Below are 23,632 nucleotides of genomic sequence, written 5' to 3'. Positions count from 1 at the left end.
TACGCGATGGTGTAGCAACAGTCGGAACAAGGGGGTGTTGCTCCCACTGACCATCGCTTTCAACTACCGGGGGTGATACTGAATGAGAAGCACATGAATGGGACAGAGTAGTGGCCACGTGGACCACTAGTCCCTCCCCACTCGCTCCGTCACGTTCGTTAAGCGGCCATGGTGCGCCAGGGAGGCCGAGCGCTAGCGACGAGACGACGACGACGCTGCCGGTCGTTTAGCCGGTACCAGCAGGAGCTTGCGAGGAGAGACGCTTACCACGTGCCAGCTAGGGGGTTATAAAATATTTAGTGACAACTTTGCCGAAACTTACGACAAAATTGTAATGCCTGAGGAAAAGGGCGACGGCTTCGCTGCACGTCGGTTTCACGGAGTGCAACTAGGTGGAATATTTTTGTTGCTTCTAATATCGGTTTCTCTTCGCAAGCGCATACACGATCACATTTATGCAGTGTGCAATGAATCATCTCCAGTTGAGAGCCAGTGCTCTCAACGTGCTTGCTTCTCTGTCACCGGCATTGTATCTTGCGATCTACAAGTCAGTTGAACGTTAAGAAACAGCGAATGTTTTTCCCCACCGAGGGAAGCCTTTGCATGCCTGTCTGTGCGCGCTTGTTATCACGATCGGCAATTTAATTACGAAAGCAAGGTGCATTCCAATTTGCGTTTCCGGAAAAGAACTAAGGGACCCTTCATTCGTTTCGTTTTAGTGCTTCGGTTGCCGGGTTAAACTGCCACTTTGTTTCATTGTCGTATTTGCGCGTGCCCTTATATGTTTCTAGCGCCTTTCTGGTAAATAAGCTCCATTTTCTCCGAATACTCTGCTTAACCGCCGTGGCCATCCTGTACGCTTTCATGTGCCCTGCGTTGTTATTTGATTTAGTTCGTCCCGTACTGTTTGAAAGATCGATCCTTTGCTTTTAGTGGCGTCGACTTGGCTTCAAAAACCAGAAGCGCTACTGCTGCGAGCGTGTCATCTCTGGGCCGACGAAATCCTTCATGGCGTGGAAAGGTTTACCCGACGGGCAGCGCAGTCGCTCTCTCCGGCGTCGCAGCGCCCACGACGGGGTGTGCAGAAGAGCAGCGATCTTCCTCGCTGGCCTCTCCCTGGGACTTGCGCTGACCTCTTGGCTGCCAGAGACTAGATTCCTGGACGGCGCTTCTGGGCAGCGTCCACAGCTGATCCGCCAGCGTCGCACGCTGTCCTTTGGCGTTCCACGCACCCCAATCCTGTACGACCTGAACAGCTCGGATCATGGCGTGGGTACGTGCGACGATAGCGATGGTATCGGGATCGAGCACTTCTGCGATTCAGAAAGGTGGTTTGGTGGGCGAGTTGATATTGCGTCCTGAACGAGGCAGAGCTATATGTAACACAGACGAAGACAAAGAAATACACAGGATCAGCTGTTTCCCTATGTTTCTTCGCCTTCGTCTGTTTTATTTCGCGATGGCTCCTTTAAGCTTGAAGCTACACGCCTGTGCCCTTTGGTTCATAAAATATGTGTGAAGTCATCGGATGTCCAAATTAATGGTAATATAAGAAAAGTATCCTGCGAAGACATCACCGGCTTCCCGATCTGCAAATCTGCACAGTAATGAGCCAGAAATGATGGCAAGGATATTAGCACCTACGGAATCGAAAATAAAATATTGAAGAGCAGCCACCTTTTTGTGCACGCTGATGAGTAAAGCAGCTGTTGATACACCATCATCGGACGCTTATTACCATGATTAGGAAGTCACTGCCTTTCTAATAGCGTGAGCTGCCTTAGACGACGTACTTCTTCGGCCGTCGCTCAGCTTGGAATATTAGTCATGTATGAAGGTAAGAGGCAACGAGAAAGCTCTTGGGTTAACGGGTACAGAGGTGCAGGGAGTAAGGGACCGCAAACGTGGCTCAGTAAACTCACTCGTCAGTCCGCTCACTGTGGCTCTCTCATACCCTGGCGTTGCTCTGTCAAAATAATCTACACGTTATTTTGACAGAGGAACGCCAGGGCTTGAAACCGCTTAGTAAAAATACCATGTACAGTAGTCATATCGGGAAAAGAGTCGCATTACAGATGTAGTATTGCGTAGCAGAAGCGTGGAATAGCACCAGCCGTCACACCATGGAAACTGCGTAACGAGTGGGTGAATTCTAGCTGCCAACCCATTACAAAGGATTGAGCTACAATTGATCATCTTCAGCAGCCACATCATCAACGAGTTGTGTAGCTACGTTGGTGAGCATATAGCCGTACAAACCCGCAGTGACCGCTTCGCCAGCGTTATTGCAGTAGCCGCCCTAACAAGGCTTTCAATGAGCAATGTCAAGCGCACAGATGTTTGTACCATCCAATGATGGTTTAGTGTAAAGCAAAAAGTGAGGCATACCAAGCGAATGCAATGCGGACGGTGATGCGTAAGCAAATAGGCACTGCGAACCAGGCCTGACAACGCCATCGCGTGGCCCTCCCAAAAGCGAAGCTTAAGCTCCCTCCAAGCTTTTGTGCCAGTTTATGCCAGCATGGTTAAACCTAAACACAGCACCTTGTATTGTGCTATCAAATGTTGGAACATGCTCTTCCGTGACGTGGAATGTTTATTTCATACTTGAAACAAGTGCAGCCAACATAAATTTAGATGCTCGTGATCATATTGTAGCTGAACATGTGTCGAGCGGTAATACAAAAATATAGAAGCATATGAAATGGATAGGAAAAGAGATGTTTGTTTTTTTGTAACGAAGCATCGAGTCTCATTGACAGCTGCTGATATCGTTATTAAGTTCCACACGCATTGCGCAATCTTTCTGTTTCTAGCCCACTCCTGCGATATCCATTTTTAGGATTACATATGCACCTGTAAATCACAGTGAAATCACGCAGCGCCTTCCAGCAACTGGGTGTCGCGTGAGCTCTTGCGCCGACGTGTCCGTCTGCTGTGCTGGGTGCTGACAAACCCGAACAACGCGGTAACCAAGGCGCGCCACGTGGCCGCCACCTGGGGTCGCCGCTGCAGCCGGCTGTTGTTCATGAGCACAAGCCGCAGCCACGAGGATCAACTACAGCCGTCGGTGGTGCTCAACTTGAGCGTGGCCGAGCGCCGCAATGCACTCTGGGCAAAGACCAAGGCGTCGCTCGTCGAGCTGTACAATAACTACATCAACGACTACGACTGGTTCTTTAAGGCCGATGACGACACGTACGTCATCATCGAGAACCTAAGGTGAGCAAATGATGCTAGTCATGCAGAACTGTCAAATAACGTGGCTTTGCAAGATAGGGCTGCCAGTTCAAAAAGGCAGAAAATGGACAAGAAATTCGGGAAACTAGCCGAAATATAGCCAGCTTGAGCTAACGGCAGTAAAAGTAGCCTAATGTAGCCACGCTTGTATGAAAACAACCGCGAAGTTTTTATTTCAATGACTAAATGCAAAAGACTTTTGATGGCAATGTAAATATGTACGGTAACGCCTCTTCAAAAAAGCCGGCAGATCCCACGCATTGTGGGAATCGATGTAATGCGAAGCAGCCCGCAATGAGCTGCATACATCGTCTTGTATGCCATTGAGAAATATGCGTGTCATGGTTTTCATGTTAACTCCTATCATTTATGTTCGTCACACAGTAACGTCGCGCAATACCAACTTCGGGGTCGATCAAGCTAGAGAAACGGCCGCCAGCGCCCCATGAGCGTGGCGCGCAAGTCATGCTGTACATGACATACGTGTCATGACTTTCATGTTAACTCGTGTTATTTATGTTCCTCACACGGTCACGCCGCAAGATACCAATTTTGGTGTATATCAAGCTAGCGAAACGGCCGCCAGCACCCCATGAGCGTGGCACGTAAGTCATGCTGTACATGACATGCGTGTCATGATTGTCATGATAACTCGTGTTTTTATGTTCATCACACAGTCACGTCACGCAAAACCAATTCCCAGGTAGATCAACCTAGCCAAACGGCAGCCAGCGCCCCATGATCGTTGCACGTAAGATCGTTGCACGTAAGTCATGCTGTGCATGACATGCGTGTCATGATTGTCATGATAACTCGTGTTATTTATGTTCGTTACACGTTCACGTCGCAAGATACCAATTTTGGTGTATATAAAGCTAGCGAAACGGCCGCCAGCGCACCATGAGCGTGGCACGTAAGTCATGCTGTGCATGACATGCGTGTCATGATTTTCATGTTATCTCGTGTTATTTATGTTCGTTACACGTTCACGTCGCAAGATACCAATTTTGGTGTATATAAAGCTAGCGAAACGGCCGCCAGCGCCCCACGAGCGTGCCACGTAAGTCGTGCTGTACATGACATGCGTGTCATGATTTTCATGTTATCTCGTGTTATTTAAGTTCATTACACAGTCACGTCACAAGATACCAATTTTGGTGTATATCAAGCTAGCGAAACTGCCGCCAGCGCCCCACGAGCGTGCCACGTAAGTCATGCTGTACATGACATGCGTGTCATGATTTTCATGTTATCTCGTGTTATTTAAGTTCATTACACAGTCACGTCACAAGATACCAATTTTGGTGTATATCAAGCTAGCGAAACTGCCGCCAGCGCCCCATGAGCGTGCCACGTAAGTCATGCTGTACATGACATGCGCGTCATGATTTTCATGTTATCTCGTGTTATTTATGTTCGTTACACGTTCACGTCGCAAGATACCAATTTTGGTGTATATAAAGCTAGCGAAACGGCCGCCAGCGCACCATGAGCGTGGCACGTAAGTCATGCTGTGCATGACATGCGTGTCATGATTTTCATGTTATCTCGTGTTATTTATGTTCGTTACACGTTCACGTCGCAAGATACCTATTTTCGTGTATATAAAGCTAGCGAAACGGCCGCCAGCGCACCATGAGCGTGGCACGTAAGTCATGCTGTGCATGACATGCGTGTCATGATTTTCATGTTAACTCGTGTTATTTATGTTCGTCACACAGTCACGTCGCAAGATACCAATTTTGGTGTATATCAAACTAGCGAAACGGCCGCTAGCGCACCATGAGCGTAGCATGTAAATCATGCTGTACATGACATGCGTGTCATGATTTTCAGGTTATGACTTGTCACTTATGTTCGTCATACAGTCATGTTACGCCATACCAATTTTGGTGCACATTCGATGAACCAAGCGACCAGGAGAGCACAAAGTCGTAGGCGGCTAGATAGATAGATAGATAGATAGATAGATAGATAGATAGATAGATAGATAGATAGATAGATAGATAGATAGATAGATAGATAGATAGATAGATAGATAGATAGATACGCTCAAAGTCGCAGAAGTTCGCTAAGAAATGCTTCGCATTTAAAACATAATTGTTGAGATTAAAGCGTAAATTGTTGACTTGAGCAACCATTGCGTGCATGATGACGAAGTCCTTGCGATGCATATATGGCACGCTCCTCACGCGTATTGCATGACTTTTCATAAAGGGACTAATAGGTGGTCTGCAAAATACCAGCCCTGCCCAATAGCGTTTCCTCGAGTCCCAGCCACGTATCCAGGGGTATTTTCTGTTGTGTTATGTAGGCGCCAAATTCAAATTTGGGGCCACGAACACGCCTCGCTCGCCATGTCTTCAACGTCGCAAGATAATGATCATTTGCTTCAAATCTAGGGAGCCAAGAAAGTATCCAAAATTAGCCAAGTAGCCAAGGCGTTTTGTCTACCGTTACCGGCCTAAAAAGAAAAATAGCCAAATTGGCGCGAAGTAGCCAGACCTGGAAACCCTGGTAAGAGATGCGACGTCTTTATTTGACGCGATGGCATTGACAGGCAGAGCTGTAATGCATCGATGACCTGATTAATGCGCATATCGGTGTAGCGAGGAAAGTTATCCTCTTAATATCTCACAAGAACCACGAACAGTCGCTGTTTTTCACAATCGGCAATGCGCACGCACCAGGCATCTTTCGCCCATTTGTTCTCCGCGCGACGATGAATTCCTTTATTGTATGTGCGTCATGGGAAAGGAGCAGGTGGCGAGGGAGCGTATGTATCGCAGGGCAGCATTTGGGCTATCGCCATTTCTTCCTTTCTTTCTTCATTAAGTTCAACATCTGAAGGTGACACAGTCAGTCATTTAGGGCACAGGATAAGGCAAAGTAGGAAAAAATGATTCTTTTTTCTTTGCAATTTGGGAAGGGTGTCCCTTTGTGCATATTTTCCACATTCGTGCTTTCCTTAAAAACGATTTCTTTTTCTTTTGTGGCTGAAAACCAGTTTTTCCCAAAGCATGTAGTGAGTAAATACGCATCCCAGGACAAGCCCCTAGTACACGGTCCGTGCCTACGGTTCATTAAAAAAAATGGCTGATCCCCCCGTCATAGGAATGGGTGTAACCCGAAAGTGAAACGTGTCGTCATAGAAGTAGTTGATTGTTTATAGTGCATTGGTATATGAGAGCTTATACAATGTCTGTTGTTGTTTGGCAGACATAGCACCGCTTGATGTGGACGCACCCACGTTGATGCCTAGTGGCACGTCTTCGTACCGACGACTAACGCCCATGATCATGATTTAACCCTTGCGGTAGCTGAAGTTGTCAAGATATACCTGGACACCTTATACGGTGAATCCCGCGCAAAGATGGCATCAGCAAGCACATACTAAACACTGATACTCGATATCCACTCCTTCAAAGCGTCGTGAAACGCGAACAGAAACGCGACAAGCGTCGACGCGTCTTCCCTCTAGCCTGACCGTTAATTCTCACAGCGCGAGCGCGGAACGCGGTGCGACAGCCAGGCGAGCATCGGAGAGCTATTTTTCTATATGGATGGATGCTATGAGCGATGGATGGATGGATGGATGCTATGAGCGTCCCCTTTATAACGGGGCGGTGGCAACTGTGCCACCTGGCTCAACAAAAAAATCTCTTTCCTTTTTTCTTTTTTATTATATTGGCCTAATGCCTCTACTTCGATAAAATCTATCTTACTACAGGAAAAAAAACGTTAATTCTCAGCCCAGTTCTCTGCCCTTTACGGCAGAGTGTCCTTATTTTTTTCCCAAAATTTATTTTTGTCCTTTCTCTCTAATTTTCTGCCACCAATACTCTAACCGTCCCTTACTTATTTCAATCGCGGGTGTGTTCAGCTTTCCATTATTGTCCCTAAAACCCAAGGCTTCATGTAGGCTCGTGCCCAAACGTACACCTGGGGGGATGTCTCCACTTTCAATCAGAACATGCTCCGCCATTTCCTTATCTTCCCGCAGCATGTGCATCGTTCTTCTTCTTTACTGAATCTCGCTTTATAACCACCCGTTCTAAGGCAACCCGATCTCGCTTCAAACAGTAAAGCGCTTCCCCTTGAATTATCGTAAAATGCCTCCCTCCTTATTTCATTTTTTCCCTTTCGGTAGTTACTCAAAGCCGGTTTTTTATCCATAGCTGCCGTCCAGTAAATCCTCTCCGCCTCTCTAACGTTTCGCTTAACGCTCTTTGTTGACATATAGCTTACACTACCAGCCGTATATTTACTAGTGAGCCTCCTAGTTCTTTTTCTCCACTGTGTGTCCACGCTCTTCGTATACAGATAACGGAACACCTTCTCTGCCCATCTACTCTCCTTCATATTCCTTAAGCTTTCTTCGAACCTTATTTTGCTCTGAGCTTCCCTCGCCTCAAAGCCTGCCAATCCCATATCGCCCTTTACAGCCTCATTTGTCGTCTTCCCGTGAGCACCCAACGCGAGGCGTCCCACAGTCCTTTGATTTATATCCATTCCCGATTGCACCTTTGCCCTCATGCACACCCCTGAGTTCCCAAAAGTAAGCCCCGGAACCATTACACCTTTCCACAGACCTCGAAGCACTTCGTACCTATTGTATCCCCACAACGCTCTGTGCTTCATTATTGCGGCATTCCTCTTTCCTTTTGCTGCCGAGGCTTTTTACAGAGAAAGCTGTTATGAGATCATTTGACCGGCCGTTTTTGGCGCCGTAGTTGTCCACCGCCGCCGCCGCCGCCGCCGGTGTCCGTAACCAGTATCGCTCGAAATAAGAAAAAAAAACGAAATAGGAAAAAAATTCCAGGATGGAACGAGGCTCGAACCTGGGTCCTCTGCGTGGGAGCCCAGTATTCAACCTCTGAGCCATGCCGGTGCTTCAAACTGCTTTGCAAAAAGGTCCTATAGAGGCTTCATGTCGGGAAGGAACCACATTAGCATATGCAGTATAGCGTGGTAGAAGAGTAAAATAAGCACCAAGCGTCGCACAACGCGAATTCTGTAACCAGGCGTCACACAATGCGAATTGCGCAACGAGTAGGTTGTTGAATGCTTCCAACCCATTACAAAGGGCTCTGCCATAATTCTTCATCGTCATCAGGCACAGCATCAACAAAGTGCGCATAATGCCTTACATGCGTTTAGCAGGTACCAACGCTCTCCGTAGAATGACGAAAAATGGCACAGTGCATGCTGCCCTACTTCTCAAAAATTACATTGATTTATGGCGTAGTGGGTTCCTCGCAAGTGCACTTGTATTGGTTGCCAAGGAAGCCCATAAGCGCATGATCCACTTCCTCGGGGTCTCAGTAAAATTACAATGATTTATAGCGTAGTGGCTTCCTCGCAAGTGCACTTGTATTGGTTGCCAAAGAAGCCCATAAGCGCATGATCCATTTCCTCGGGCTCTCAGTAAAGTTCTTCGCCTCCCTCCGTCTCTCTCCCACGTCAACATATGTTATACAGCATGACGGGAGAGGGAAATAGCGACCGGGCGTCACCCAATGCAAATTACATAATTGGTGGGCCGTTTAAAAATTCCAACCCATTACAAAGGGCTGAGCCATAATTCTTCATCGTCATCAGTCGTCGCGTCAACAAAGTGCACGTAATGCCTTACAGACGTGTAGCTGGTGCCTCGCTTCTCCGCAGAATGACGAATAATGGCTTAGTAGGTGCTTCCCAACTTCACAAAAATTGTGATTTATAGCGTAGTGGGTACCTTTCTAGTGTACTTGTATTGTAGCCCCAAGAGAGCTTAACGGTCTCTAGAAACGCCGCTCTTCCAGCTTTCGCTGTGACTGTGCTGCGGTTTCAGCGCAGGCCTGGCGTTTTTTCCTGTACCTCCATGTACCTGTCACCCTCATTTATCCATACTCCGAGGTACTTGTATTCGCTCACCCTCGGTATTTCTTCGCCCTGTACTCACACCGCCTGATCACAAGGATCATTGAATACCATCAATTCACATTTTGTTACACTAAATCCTATTCCTAGAGCTTCCCCTTCCCTTCCGCATATATCCCCCAGCTGCTGTATATCCTCTCGACTGTCAGCAAATAAGACAATATCGTCAGCATAAAATAATCCTGGAAGCTTTTGCTCAATCATCAGGCCGCCCTGTTTGTGTGACAGAGGTTTGTGTGGCGAGGCAAGCCGCCACCTCGCGGTGTGTTAAAGCGTTGACGAAATCACACTTCTCCCATTGGAAACCCACCAAATTGGACGGCCGTAACAACGGCGCTTTGCTAGAGCTAATTGCGGAGGCAACGAAGTTTTTTGCTCTTTTTACCGATCCTTGTCGCACACGTCACCGCCGCTTTCTCAGGTAGCACACATGGTCTAGAAAACGTCAATTTTAGGGATAAATGGGATAAAACGGATTCTAAACCAATTTCGACGTTTTCAAAACGTCACAGAAAAGCCGTATTATCTATTTTTGGTTACGTCTAGGAAACGCACTTTTTAAGACCATTTTTTGTCTGCAACGTCTTGTAAAGAGATATTTGAATACTTTTGTTGTATTCTAAACCAATTTGGACGTTTTAAAAACGTCTTGTTTGTGACGTTAGCAGACGCACTTTATAAGACGTTTTCTCGCCGAGCAGCGGATCGCGCGCCATTTGGTCCATGCATACATGGGCCCGCATGAACTACCGCCAATTGAAATTTGACCTAGAGCATGCGCACGCCATCTCTAATTGCGATAAAGGAAGTAACGCGCAAAAGGGTAAAGGCGTGTGGTGTCGACATTGCATCAGCAATCATGAAGACTTCAAAGTTCGTTAACCAGTAAACCTTGCCTAATTACTGTAATTTACTCGCAGCGATAACCGTCTAACTTCCTCACGAAGGTCTTAGCGCTGACTCTATACATCCGCGCGACTGTTGCTTCTGCAATATCAATTAAGCTCGCCGATTTCGCATGGGCGGTCGCGCTCGCCGGCCATGTCCTCTTTTTCTATATTTCGGGCTTGTTTCGTGATTCATGGAAGCTATAAATGCAGCTGTGAAGAAACTATGATTCGCTGCTTGTTAAACTTGTGTATCCGATCAAGTATGTCTCTGTGGAGCGACTGTTACGCTGACTCACGGTTAGGCTAAAATCCCGTGAGATTCCCTGCGGAAAAACGCACTGATCAGCATGCGCGCGGTACGCTCTCGCAACTTCCTTTCTTCTATGCTCGAGGAACGAACGTGGATACGTTGATGTGTGATTAGTTTTCTTTGAATTTCTGGATTCTGTAAACAACGGGCATCTGTCATTTTCGAAGGTAAGTTAATTCTCATTCCTTTGCGCTCACTATTTGAGAACTACGACAAATGACAAAGCGTGTTCCATTTCATCACCGGTTGCACGTGCGACATGTTTCAGCAGTACGTGACCGCGGAATTTGTTCAGCATACATGATAAAGCTGTCGAAACGTAAATGCAGGTCAGGGTTTCTGTTCATGTTCGAACGAACATGAGCGGATACTAAAAAAGGGAAAATAGACAACCACCCACTTGTAGCACAAAGCCACAAGGAAATCCGTATGGATTTCCTTGTGGCTTTGTGCTACAAATGGGTGGTTGTCTATTTTCCCTTTCTTAATCCTTCCGCCACCTTGCGGGTTTCCGCAGAACGGATTTTCAGTATGAGCGGTAACTGTATATTTGTTAACCTAATTTCATTAAGAGGACTATGTTTCTTCTTGGCCACTTGATGAGCTAGTTTCAAGATAGACGCCAGCTTAAGCTACGTGTGCCGCGTAATAGGCAGTTTTAGAATAGGGTACGCAAAGACAGCGTATTCGTTGGGCGCGTATGCTATTTCCGCCACGTGAGGTGAGTACGCAAGACGATGGCGTACGACGCATGCGCAGTAGCCAGTTTTACAATAGCATACGCAAAAATAGTGTCTGTTGTGTACGTAGCGTATAACGCTTGCGCAGTGGCGACGAACGCTAACGCAAAGCTTTGCGAACCCAATTCTAAAACTGCATAGTTGGAAGTTACGGCATGTGTCATCTGTTTTATTGGGTCACTGAAGTTCGTGCATGAGATCATCTTTGCAGCAACAGCGTAATGGTTCATGGTTTCTTGCATGTAACGAGATGCTGGGCACGCTTTTCTGTTAGTTGCGAATTTCTGAGGGCATGAGAGTCAAAGACGCATTTTATGGGGAGGAGTTCGGCATTTTTTCTCAGTGCTGTGATTTCTCAGGGCTGCCTTGACTATCTCGATGCACTTTCGGACTTGTGATTTGTTTCCCATTCTCTGTTAACCTCCTCCTTTCTCGGTAAAGCCGGCAGCTCTTAGCAGAACCAAGAGGTTCTCTTGCGCGTCTCTTGTGCCTGGTTAAATATAGCAGGTTCGCTCTCTGTCCCCGTACGGTGTTATCGAGTTTTCAACTTTTCACACCGTCCTAATTCAGGTATTATAGCATATAATGAAATGATCTTTTCTCCTATTTATTGCAGGTGGTACTCACCCTAGATGTTTTGAAACAAAGACTGCACCAACTAAGGATGTCAAGAGATTCACATTTTTCTGTTTTCCTTGGGAACTTTAACAAAAACAAAAGGTCACAACTTATAAAGCAATTAACTTTTTTGAGCGTCTTTGATTGTCGGCAACTTCAAGATATCGCACTAGGGCTATTATGCGGCTATTATGCTGAAATATGTTTGACGTGGAACGCTGGCCCATGCTGCTAATGGCACAACTGTCATGCCCTTTGTAGTGTTCTTAGAAGACTTCCTGAAGTTCGTAGTGATTTCTATCAAGAACATGTCATGAAACCATGTGTTCAGAGTGCCTTCCCACACATTGCGATTTCGACGAACTGTGGTCCTAAGTAGCGCTACTGAACGATTGTTTTGAAACGAAGAGAGAGACACACCAGGTGCTTGATCCATGCCTCCTTTCCTGCTTACAATGCTGTGTTCGAGCAAGATGGCGAGTTGGGTTAGTTGGTTTGCGTTCATGTTTGGAAAATTAGGTTGAAGCGCACTGAAAAAAAAACGTGGACAGTAGAAGTGCACAGGATAGCGCTTACTCCTGTCCACTTCTACTGTCCACGTTTTTTTGCTGCGTTGCTGTGTTGGCTGTGGCTCGGTGCAGCGTCTTCTAACTCATTCACCTATCGGATTGGTATGGCAGATTCATCAATGTGCGTTAACCGCAACTGTGTAGATCATCGATCATCTCTTGTGTCGCTGTCCCCAATTTCAACATCACTGGACCCTCCAGTGCCAGTGTGCCTTCAGGAGACTTGATGGTCGGCCTTTTACTCAAGGAAAGATTTTGGGAGTCTGTCTTCACAGCACATCAGCCCAGAAAACCACACGAGCCCTCCTGCAGTACTTGAAGGCAGCAGAATTGAGCGACCGCCTGTGATACACTCTTCTGTGTGTGGGTGTTGTGAAATATGCCTCTTCCTCTCTAGTTTTACTCATCATTCCCCTCCCCATGAGTAGGGTAGCATACTGGACGCTAGTTAACCTCCCTGCCTATCCTCTGTTACTTCTCTATCTCTCCTTCTCACAAGAAAAAAGGTCAGCGGAAGATGAAGCGGTGAGGAAACGTTTCAACATGGAGGCCTTCATCAAGGCCCTGACGAAAACTAGTCCCCTTGTCGAGTCGTTGGCTTCAGCGACATTCCATTTTCGACATTTTCTCTTCACTTCATCCTTGGGTTTCATTCAGTAGAGATAATTGAGACGACGCATATTGCAAAATGGCTGTGCCAGATCCTAAGTTTTGTCATATTACATTGTTAGTTGTTTGACAACAATTTTGCTAATGATGAATCGTGCAACAACAGGTTGGGTTCTTGAAGGTTGGGCCCTATAAAGCTGCATTTTAACTACCGCGATATTTTGTGTTCTTTTCCCGCTTATGTATAATGTTATCTAGTTGCATGCTATATCTCATTTTGTGATTTTGACGTTGCTATGCTGTACAGGAATCGTTGCTTTTTTTCATAATAAATTACGACATGACCTCTTTTCTCTGAGAATCTACCGAGCGCTCACTCTGTAATAGTAATTACAGAATAAAGTAAAAGTAATTACTGTAAGAGAGACGCCTTCCTATAAACGTGCACTAATTGTGTGCACAAAAACAAAACAGCAAGAAGAAATGAGATCCTGCATGACGCCTTAAAAACGCCAAGATAACGTTTTTTTAAGACAATGCAATGGGGTATTTTAGGTATCCGGCAATCCCTTTTAGAAAAGGCATTTTTTGCGACGTTTTTAAAAAGTTTTCTAGTTGGTCTTAAAAACGGATTCTAGCCGGACGTTAGACGAGATATACGACGTTTTCTAGACCTTTAGTTTCTATTCAGTGACGTCTTCTAGACGGTTTTATTGTCTCAGATAAACGTTTATAAAACGTCAATTATCCGTTTTGTGCTACCTGGGTTATAAAGCGGACGCTCACATCATCCATCCATCCAAGAGCCTTTGAGAGGAAAGTGTGAAAGATAAAAGGCGCGTTGATGTAGCTTCCGTTATGTGTTCGGCGGTAGCTCAGTGGGCTCAACGCCTGCCAGCCATCGTCGCGGACCGAGAGGTCGTGGGTTTGGCTCCTGCCAACGGAACTTTTTCTTAGTTTCTTTTTCTTTGCCATTTGATGGCGTCATTTTGCTGGCGCATTTCCGTGACGGAAATACGTCCTGAACAGGGTTGCCAGGTTTGGCTACTTTGCGCCACTTTGGCTACATGTTTAGGCCAGTGGCGGCAGAAAAATAGTCTTGGCTACTTAGCTCCTTTTGACTTTTTTCTTGTTCCGGCCATTTCAGAAAAATTATCAATATCTGGTGGCGTTTGAGCCACTCGTACTCGAGTGTAGTGTCACGGGGTGGTGACGTGGACGAAGGGAGCAGTCGGCTTGTTCAGGACTAAACTTTTTATTTTGGCGAACCACGTGCCCTGGAGAAATGAAAAGGCAAGGTACAAGCAATTTACGCTGTACACTGATAGCGGCGAACAGGGCGTCGGCCGTCGGTAATCTCATCTGCGGTGAGGCGCGTCGGCATTTATGCATGAGACTTCGAACATTCCAGCCTTATCGCTGGCGACCGCGTTAGTTCAACAGACTCGGCTGTTCGCGTTTCCGCGCTCAAGCCTAACAGATAATCCTAAAATAATCTGGAACGCTCCCAGGCATTCTGGCGCGGTTAGCGCAAGGCAGTCAGTAACACGTGTAAGGGGGCGATAACGTAAAACACAGAAAACGAGAAGCACGTGTGGCAATACGGTGTCAAAGCATGGCAGTCAAAGCGTGCTTCCAACTCCGAAAATTGAATTTGGCACATTAATTACGCAGATACTGAACTTTAATGAAAAGGATGGCGTAGTGGCCTAAGCAGGCGTAAGAGTCAATGGTGGCGATCATAACGCAAATATGAAAAACAACACATTTGTAACTTGCAAGTCGAGCTGGCCTCTCGCACGCAAAAACAAAATCCTTTTGGATACATGCTGCTGGGACTCAGCGAGAACTGTTGCATGGGGCCTCATTTAGCAGACCAGCTATTGGTGAACGCAGCTTTAAGCCACAATTGGAAGTCAACAGGAATCGAAAGCGCTCAGTATCCATGGCGCTCTGCACTCCACATCAGAAATCAGGTATCCAACATTTTAAGTGAGCCCTGAAAAACCAGTACGCAAGGGGGCCAACGCGGCAACACAAGCGCTCGCTTACAACTGTTCTTAGTGAGCGCTTGTCTTGATGGCTTTGCCTTTTGTGTACTGGTTTTTTTAGTACTCTCTTTAGAATGTCGTACCAACTTGCGCACTAATAAATCCTTCTAGGATATCCGACGAACGGTTTATATTATTCCTTAGGTTTAGGTATGGACTGCGACTCTGGATTCGTCATCACAAACGAAATTATTCTGAAAGTGGCTAAAATTCATTCTTCAACGCGAGCAACTGTGATTTTCAGCGCACCCATGCCGTAGACTCATTTTTATTGTCGCATCCTCTTGCGACAATAAATCATGCTTGAAATGATTACTAAAGCCAACAATGTATGCTGGAATCTCATGAATTGTGATTTTCAAGTGCTCGTGCTGCACATATGTACATTTTCACCATAGAGAAAGAAAAAAAAAGTTAAGAGTGGACACTCCCATAGACCCCAGCGGCCCAATCGACCCTCGCGCACCTGGTGGTTGGTGAGAGCAAGTGGCCTGCGCTTCCTGTTTCGGTTTCACTGGCGCGAATTTTGAATTACTGTGCGTAACCGACGTTTGGCTATGGCGAAAGTTACTTATTTCTTCGCCCAAATGGCAAAGCTATTGTTTGTCGTTTTCAATTAGCGATTCCCTATTTTGTATAGTTCAATGGTTCGTGCGAATTGATGTCGTGACGTAATTTTTATTTCATTTAAGTTATAGTAGAAATAGATGCAGGAAATAATAATTCACTACGGCTTCATTTATCGCGCTTGTGTTTTTCTTTTGGAACAAGCGGTCAATCTATATATCAATCAAAGACACAGCGTATCCGCAATGTTTTTATTACAAAGCACGGTAGCGGCTGAACATATAAAAAGCACAAAATGAGAACAGCACCGCACAGAAATGCAAGGTAGACAACAAATGCATCTCGGCTTGCAAATAAATTGTAACAAATACAGAGAGAACACAGGCAACGCACACATCGTTAGAGTTGGCAGAAGCTGGTGAAGTATGACACACTGGAACGTAAGGATCTCTGGCAAAAACGCAGCGCACAAAGTTGAAGAAGGAAGAAGTAAAATACACATAACAATCAAGTCGCAAGTCACGACTGCGTTTCACCGAAATAATGCACTGAAAAAAAAAGAGCGTATAGAAACCACAGGAGACAATATACCAGAAAAGCCAGGATTTATTCGTGGTCCGAGGCTTCTGGAAACGCGCCCTGAAGCATGCGAGGACCAGCGAACGCTCCTGAATGTTTCGCACCGAGCTCAGCGCACAGACGCTCGCATCGGTGGCAGACGCAGCACGCGTCGCCTCGGCTTGACGCATACGTTGCACAATGTTCACGTCTAGCTGCCGCATAGAGCCGCAAACTGTTTTTTTAGCGAACCTCGCCGTCGTTACAACCTTCAGAAAAAGGTTATAACTGCGCGAATAAGACACCAGGTCAGAAACACGCACACACACGAAGAGCAACGTGAGTGTGTGTGCGGGCTTCTATGTTACTTACATGGCGTCTTATTCGCGCACTTGTAACCTTTTCCTGAATGAATGACCCAACTAGCCTAACAACATGTCATTGTACAAGCTTCTCTTGCAAACGTGCCTCACCTGTTGTCTCACACATGAAAACACCGACGCAGCCGACGTGGACGAAACCTTCTTGCTGTCATGCATGGGCTTGTCGCTTTGAGATGGTGTTTATGACAGTACGGCTGGTTGAGATGGTGACAGTTGAGATGGTGTTTATGACAGTATAAAAATAACCAAGTAAGGTGTGATGAGTAAATTGTTTTTATGTATAAAGAACCCGCCAACTTTGTGCGTATAATTATTATTTTGTAAAAACAATTCTGTTGGATTGATGACTTTTTCTTTTCTCGCGCTTGCGTCCTCTGGCGTTTGGTGAGAGCACTAGTTCGTTACGTAGTCGTGACGTACTTCCTGAAGCCAGATTTCGCGGAGTGTCCTCTCTTAACTTTTGTGTTTTCACCGAAAGGCTTTTGTAAATAAAAATGCGGAAGCTGTTTGCGCACATGCGTGGCCACTTTTGGCTGCTTTTACTACCCTCAGCTCAATGTAGCTACTTATTTCCAGTTTTTCCAGTTGTCTGGCTGTTTGTCTTTTCGACCTGGCAACCCTGGTCATGAAAGTCTTGGTGGACCCCGGCATAAAATACTTTAGTGTTAAACAAACTTCGTGCACGAAAGCCAAAATGCTTGTCTGGAGCCAGCTTGGTATAAGAAATTGTCGGGCAACTTCTAAGGCAGTCCGAAGACGCTGTGCGCCGTTTTATTCGCACTTGTTCTTCGGAGCGCGTCTGTTCGAACACTTTCAGCTCCTATTCATTACACCTTGTGCCTGTCGTGCCTGTCGATAAGTTGATATGCTGAGGGTAACGAAGGTCTTCAGCAAGAGTAAATTTCGCGGCAACTAATACAGTTCTCTTGTAAATGCGAATAAATGCCGGCGACGTGCTGAGGAGCTCTTCATCGTTGAACCTCTCACTCTTTTCAGCGTCCTTCGAGGTGAATCGCGTGCAGGGTGACAACGGGTATGCTCTAATGGACATGAATATTATTTTTGATGCAATTAGACCGAAATGCGCGTGGAAGCTGTGCGGTGCAAGTGTTGAGCTAATAGGAATTGCGTCGCAGAGTCCTTGCTGTCTTTGTTTAGGCTTTATAGTCTTAAGCAGTGGGACGTTGGATGTTGTTCTTTCGTTTAATGAAGGCAGTATCGCACGAGGCAAAATTCTGAAATAATTAGGATTGAAGCCTGGCCAACATACAGTCAATTTTTGGAAAACGTTGACCACAATAATCGACGATACATCGCGGATAGAGTTGCATGACAGCTCACAAAATAAGCAAGGCAAGCAAGACGACAGGCTCGAAAGTGAAAAATTGACTTTGGCAATGATTAACAAGTTTGTAGCTGCCAAATAAAATAGTTTAACGGTGTTTTAGCAAAGTATGTTCGCTTTTCAGCTGTTTTCTAACTTTAAACTCGATTCTCTCGAAACCATGTTTTTTATTACTTAAGTACCATTATTTCTTATGTATTCAGATATAACCAGTTGATTATTTTTCCTTGTATTTCGCATAAATACATACAACTACTGAGCCAGAATTGAAGTTATGCACTTTGATGCAAATTAACTCAAATTCGGGGTCCTCGTGGTAAAACATTTACCGAAATTCTAACATTAGTCAGACTTTAACAAATCTAGCACAGTTAAAATAGGGGAAAATTTGAAAAGAAAATGATATATGCATTATGTGGATATCCCTTTTAGTCACTGAGAAAGCGGTACCTCAAGGTGGCCAGAAATGCATGGGACGTATAGGGCTTACCCTGTGCCCTTAAGTACCTTTTTTCGACCTATACTGTAAATGTTTTTTATTCTTATTTCGACTGTTCGCCAGCTGTCGAGTCTATCCGCGTTGAATCCTGCCATTTCTGAAAGTAAACACTTAACTTCACTCCCCTAACCCTAGGTCGTGTTAAATCTACCGCTGCCCCTGACTTGTTTTCACGTTCATATTTACTTTTATTCCATTAGGAACTCCCGACCTTTCTCTATTACACTTGACAGCCCGCCTCCTGAAATTTCTTGCTGTGAGAGGGAAGCGTCTGGCCGAACACGCCGCTTCCCCTATCCAAGGCACTTTGAAGCTTCCACTGAACGCAGATTTGCTTAACCTTCATGTTTATGCCTAACACGAACTTCTCACATTTTTCGGAACACTGCAAAATTTTTATAGCGTATCTGTAAACTACGCACCTGTGCCGAACCTTCCGCGCCCGTCCACGAACAGAAAAAAAAAACACGTGATCCCCCACGAGCGAGCGATGTCGTCACGCAATGACGTCATCATGACTTCAGATTGTGGTGTCATGACGACGTCATCGGTGCACATCGTCCATCCCGGTGGCATATATACAGGGTGTCCCAGCTATCACGCAGCACAATTTTAAAAAAGAGGAACGGCGTTACGCGAAGCAAACCTACTGCACATTGTTCCTAGTACACTGGAGTAGCCACTGCTATTTTTTTCGTTAATGAGGTTTAATTAATTAGTCATAATTATATGTGTAACTCGACAAGTACTCATCTAATTGTCAAAATGTCAATGAGGCGTATGTAGGCATGTTCAAATGGCATTAAATGCGCTACTTTCAACAACGTGCACATTCCGCGCTCATTCTTTCCGCTTGATGAAGAAAGATTCATATGAATTGGGCCACAGAGCGAACTATCTTTATACTTTGTTGAAGGTTAATTAACGAGTGACGACATCAAAAAGTAAATCTAGGGATTTTTTTAGCAATGTAGGGTATTTTCGGTGGTCAATCTAGGGATAAAACGTTGACTTAGGCTGGCATCACTGTTGCCTATTTAGACGAAACTTCGCCGTTTCAGGTACTTCTTGTTGGACAAGGACCCATCACAGGCGCTCTACTTCGGCTATCCGTTCCGGACAATCGTACCCAAAGGATACATGAGTGGGGGCGCGGGCTATGTGCTCAGCCGCGAGGCGCTGCGGCGCCTTGTCGAGCAAGGCATGATGCAAGGCAAGTGCCGAGCCGACGGGGCGGGAAGCGAGGACGCAGAGCTGGGCCGCTGCCTTATGCACGTCGGAGTCCCGCCCGGTGACACTCGTGACGCCCTGGGTCGAGACCGGTTCTTCCCGCTGCACGTCGAACGCTATCTCTGGCAGGATACGCTTCCGTACCACTGGTGGATTTGGAAATACGCCAAGTACCCCGTGCGGCTGGTGCGTATGCAAACGACCTTATTCGAGGATAAGTAAACAGAGTAGAAACTCCGAGCGCGGAGAATACGATGGTGAACGAAATTGCCGCGATTCCTCAAGAACGTCTGCTGAGCTGCAGTTATAAGTGTTTGCTGCACATCAATTGATATTTATTGACATATATGTGCGATTCTAATTGCCACAGCTTTACATGGTCTACATCAGGGGTCTTAAACACGCGACCCACAGGCCGCATGAGACCCGCAGATGTTTGGCTAACGGCCCGACTGTGCTCCTTCTATATTTTATTTTATTTCCTGAATAAGTATGCTCATGAGCGACACAAAATTTAGTGGTCTCAAGCATTATTTTTGGAAGTACCCCACGTGTTCAGCATGTCTGGAAACATAGCCGCAAAACAAGAGCTCTGCATTGAGAATCAGCGTCCAGATTTTGCTCATTCTGGCGATCAGTATCGATATGTTGTTCGAATCCAGACACTAAGTTCCCTTCTGAAAGGACCCATACATGAGATATGGGAAAGGCCGGCCATCAAATGGCAACGTTAGCTGGCATTTTGTACAAACTACTGCCCCCCCCCCCCCCCCCACCCAATCCGGTCATACCTCTTTTCTGTCCATTGCTGGACTAAATTTTGTGACAGCGGCACCCTAGCTGAGGTGAATTTGAGACCCCTGGTCTACATAAAAAAGAAGGTAGTAAAACGTTTTGACCTCATTTTCTCAATACTTTTTATACTACTTTGGATGAACACATGAACATATTCCGGAACACTGCCGCCTCGCTGCACGCGGCCAGTAGGAAAATTCGGAGAGCGAAGAGTGAGGGAACATGACGAACCAAGTTTATACGTCGCTTTCCTTTCAAAAAGAGCAAGAAAGGGAGAGGGTTGCACCCCTCCCCCCCCCCCCCCTTCACGCGCACGATCGACGCCAGCGTGCGCGAAGGCGTGATTGCGATGGCAGCGCCGCTCCTCGGCCGGGCGTTGCGGCCTCGGAACTTTTGACCAGCCCTATACAGGGTCGTCCACATCTGAGGTGAACACCTCATGAGTATTCGATACCTCATAGAAGCTCATGTTTAACATACAATTCTGAAAATAATTATTGTGTTTATCGACACGATGATTAGACGTCATGTAACAGATATTTCACTCGTGAAATAAAATAAACGTTCTGGGTTTACCGGCTTGAATACCAATGAGATGTTCACCTTACATGTGGTCGACCTTGTACATACCCAGGAAGTCCGCCGCGGTGGTATAGCGGTTACGGTGCTCGGCTGCTGACCCGCAGGTCGCGGGTTCGATCCCGGCCGCGGCGGTAGCATTTCGATGGAGGCGAAATGGTAGAGGCCCGTGTACTTAGATTTAGGTGCACGTTAAAGAACACCAGATGGTCGAAATTTCCGGAGCCCTCTACTACGGCGTCTCTCATAATCATATCGTGGTTTTGGGACGTTAAACCCCAGATATTATTAATTACATACCCAGGAATTTGGGACATCGCTTTTAGTTCTCCGTTTTTCACACCACATGGCGTACAGACCTTCAACTTTCACAATTGGCGCGATGAGGCATGCCGCGCGGCGGACAAAACGAAAGCAAAACGATATCGACTATCGCCACAGAGAGCGAACCGCAATCGCCGACTGATAAGCGCAAAGCGTACGAGGAGTGGTCGGCTGGCTTCCCGGTTGTGAATCAACAGTTATTTTGCAATGGATGTGTGTATACAAGTCGCTTGGATGCGCTTGAAAAACACTAAATCTCGAAATGGCGTGCTGCCCTTGCTCTCGCCTTTTAATCGCGCGCAATAGACGCCAAGCTTTCGTTTCGTACTTTTCAGACAGCACGATAGTCTCACAAATACACCTATCCTATACATATAGCTGCAGGGGCAAAAATATTGGTAATATCTTCGCGAATTCTTGCCTTAAAGGACCTCTGAAAGCGAAAGTTTTGTTTGTGACATTTTTACTGTAATTTGTAACTTTCTGTCTGGTAATTCCGAAATTGAATCGTAAGTGCTCTAACACATCGCATAATAAATGCCAGCGTCGTTATGAGAACAATTTTGCTTCAGTTCGAAGCGCCCGCCTAAATACCATAAGAAACTAGCACCTCACTACGGGGGAGCCTCTAAGATCACGTGCACTCAAGGTTTGGTGTCGTTAAAAGCGCAGTTTCCAAATCGGAGCCCCGCGCGCGGTAAAGAATGAAACGATGCGGGTGCTTCGGCATTGTTAAGCCTGTGACCCTCCCCCCACCCCCCACCCCTCCGCCCAGAAGAATAAAATTGCAGTGGCTTAGCTCAGCTATGCCAGGATAACGTAGCGTTAGCAAGGGTTCGGCTAATTATTCTTAGCTTTCTTGATTGTGTAGGATTAGCTTGATTGTCATGCTTACTACTGCCCCAATGACACACACACGGTATACGTGTTATGTGGCACATGTATATTTATTTTGCCAGGCAACTACATCGGGATCCGATGAGTTAAGCTTGTCCGCTCTTCTACGCCGTTGAGCAGCATTTGCGCTCTCCTTCTCCGTGGCTATACCACACTGGCAAACGCCAGTCAGAGGCGCTATCAAGCGGCTCCAGCGCAGTGTCAGACGGCGACTGCACAGCGAAGGCGAATAGCTGCGCGCGCGCCGGCGCCAATACGTCTGCCAAGGTTACGACGTCACTCCTCTGGAAAGCGCAGACCGACGGCGGCGGAGTGCGCTGGAGTTGCCGGCTCCGGTGCATGACATCACTTATCCTCGCGAAAGCGCAGCACGGCTCTTGAGGATCCACGCGAAACTGACTCGGCTAGGCCAGTGTAGCTAACGCTACAAAAATAGTTGAGAGCAGCCGGAAAACAAAGAGAGAGGAGTGGCGAACAATAAATAGTCCTAGACGAGTGCCAGTCGGGGTATTGTGCGCGCCCCTCGAGAGAGAGAGAGAGAGAAGAAAACGGGAGAGAGGAAAGACAGGGATGTTAACCAGTTTGGCATAATGTTCTCTGACGTCTACAACGCTCGCTTTGCTCGTGGAACGTCACAAGGGGCCTCGGTCTACGTCATACCAGTGCGATGTCGCGAGGTGCTGCCATGTGAGATGAGCACTCACGCTTACTTTAAAACCAAATTAAAATATCTTAAAGCTAACGTCCGACACTCATAATCGGTCAGAAGTGCCCCCGTATACAGGACAATCAACAAAATATCTTGAGGTTTCAATTTTGGTGTCAGGGACCCTTTAAGAAATGAATCAACTTTTACAGCACGTTATCGGCGTTTATTGTTTAAAATACTTCATATCTACTCGAGAAAGACGTTTAGAAACATGTCAGTATTCTACGAAACCATGGAACCAGTTATTTTTGTACGAAAAGTTTGGTGCAGATAGCAAAAAAACGAAACAAGAACCGTAACTAAGTCACCTGCATTTCATCACATGCCATTAGAGGTGTGTGCCGCCGCCGCCGCCTGATTTTGGTCGCGCCGCCCGCGCCGCCCGCGCCGCCGCCGAAGTCCCAAGAGAGATCACGCCGCCGCCGCCGCGCAATAATTGCGGCGCGCCGCCGTTGGTCTTTTCTTTTATTTCGAATGGGGAATCTGGAAATAAAATACAGATCTTCGCTGGAGGAGCTCTTCTCGATGTGTCCATGTAATCAACTGTCCATTTCAGCGGCCGCTGAATAGCGGGAGCTCGGCGAGAAGCGCGCTCCCTGTTTCCGGTTCTTGTTCTGCAGCGCCATCATGACATCAGGAAGCTTTCAGACACCCTCGACACAAATGATAGGGACGGAATGCCCTTCAATGCAACAAACGCAGCCCTCAGAAATCCGATTTTCGGTGCACGAAGGCTATGCTCCCTTTTTTCACCTCTCCTGCTTGGTCTACCGACTGCAGTATGTACTAAATAAAAA

General features: G+C 46.5%; 1 protein-coding gene across 1 annotated transcript in view; it reads left to right on the top strand.

Moving 5' to 3' along the window:
- Positions 1-1,008: 1,008 nt before the first annotated feature.
- LOC119406667 (glycoprotein-N-acetylgalactosamine 3-beta-galactosyltransferase 1-like) overlaps positions 1,009-23,632 on the top strand; it is a gene marked incomplete at its 3' end in the record, with an annotated part of 34,632 nt that continues 12,008 nt past the window's right edge. The window contains exons 1-3 of the mRNA XM_037673397.1: positions 1,009-1,273; positions 2,883-3,222; positions 19,363-19,717. Coding sequence (XP_037529325.1) covers positions 1,009-1,273; positions 2,883-3,222; positions 19,363-19,717 — 960 coding nt within the window. The remainder of the gene's footprint in view (positions 1,274-2,882; positions 3,223-19,362; positions 19,718-23,632) is intronic.

The sequence above is a fragment of the Rhipicephalus sanguineus genome, chromosome 10 (assembly GCF_013339695.2).
Source record: "Rhipicephalus sanguineus isolate Rsan-2018 chromosome 10, BIME_Rsan_1.4, whole genome shotgun sequence".
Classification (NCBI taxonomy): Eukaryota; Metazoa; Arthropoda; class Arachnida; order Ixodida; family Ixodidae; genus Rhipicephalus; species Rhipicephalus sanguineus.
This window is presented reverse-complemented; position numbering and strand designations above follow the sequence as displayed.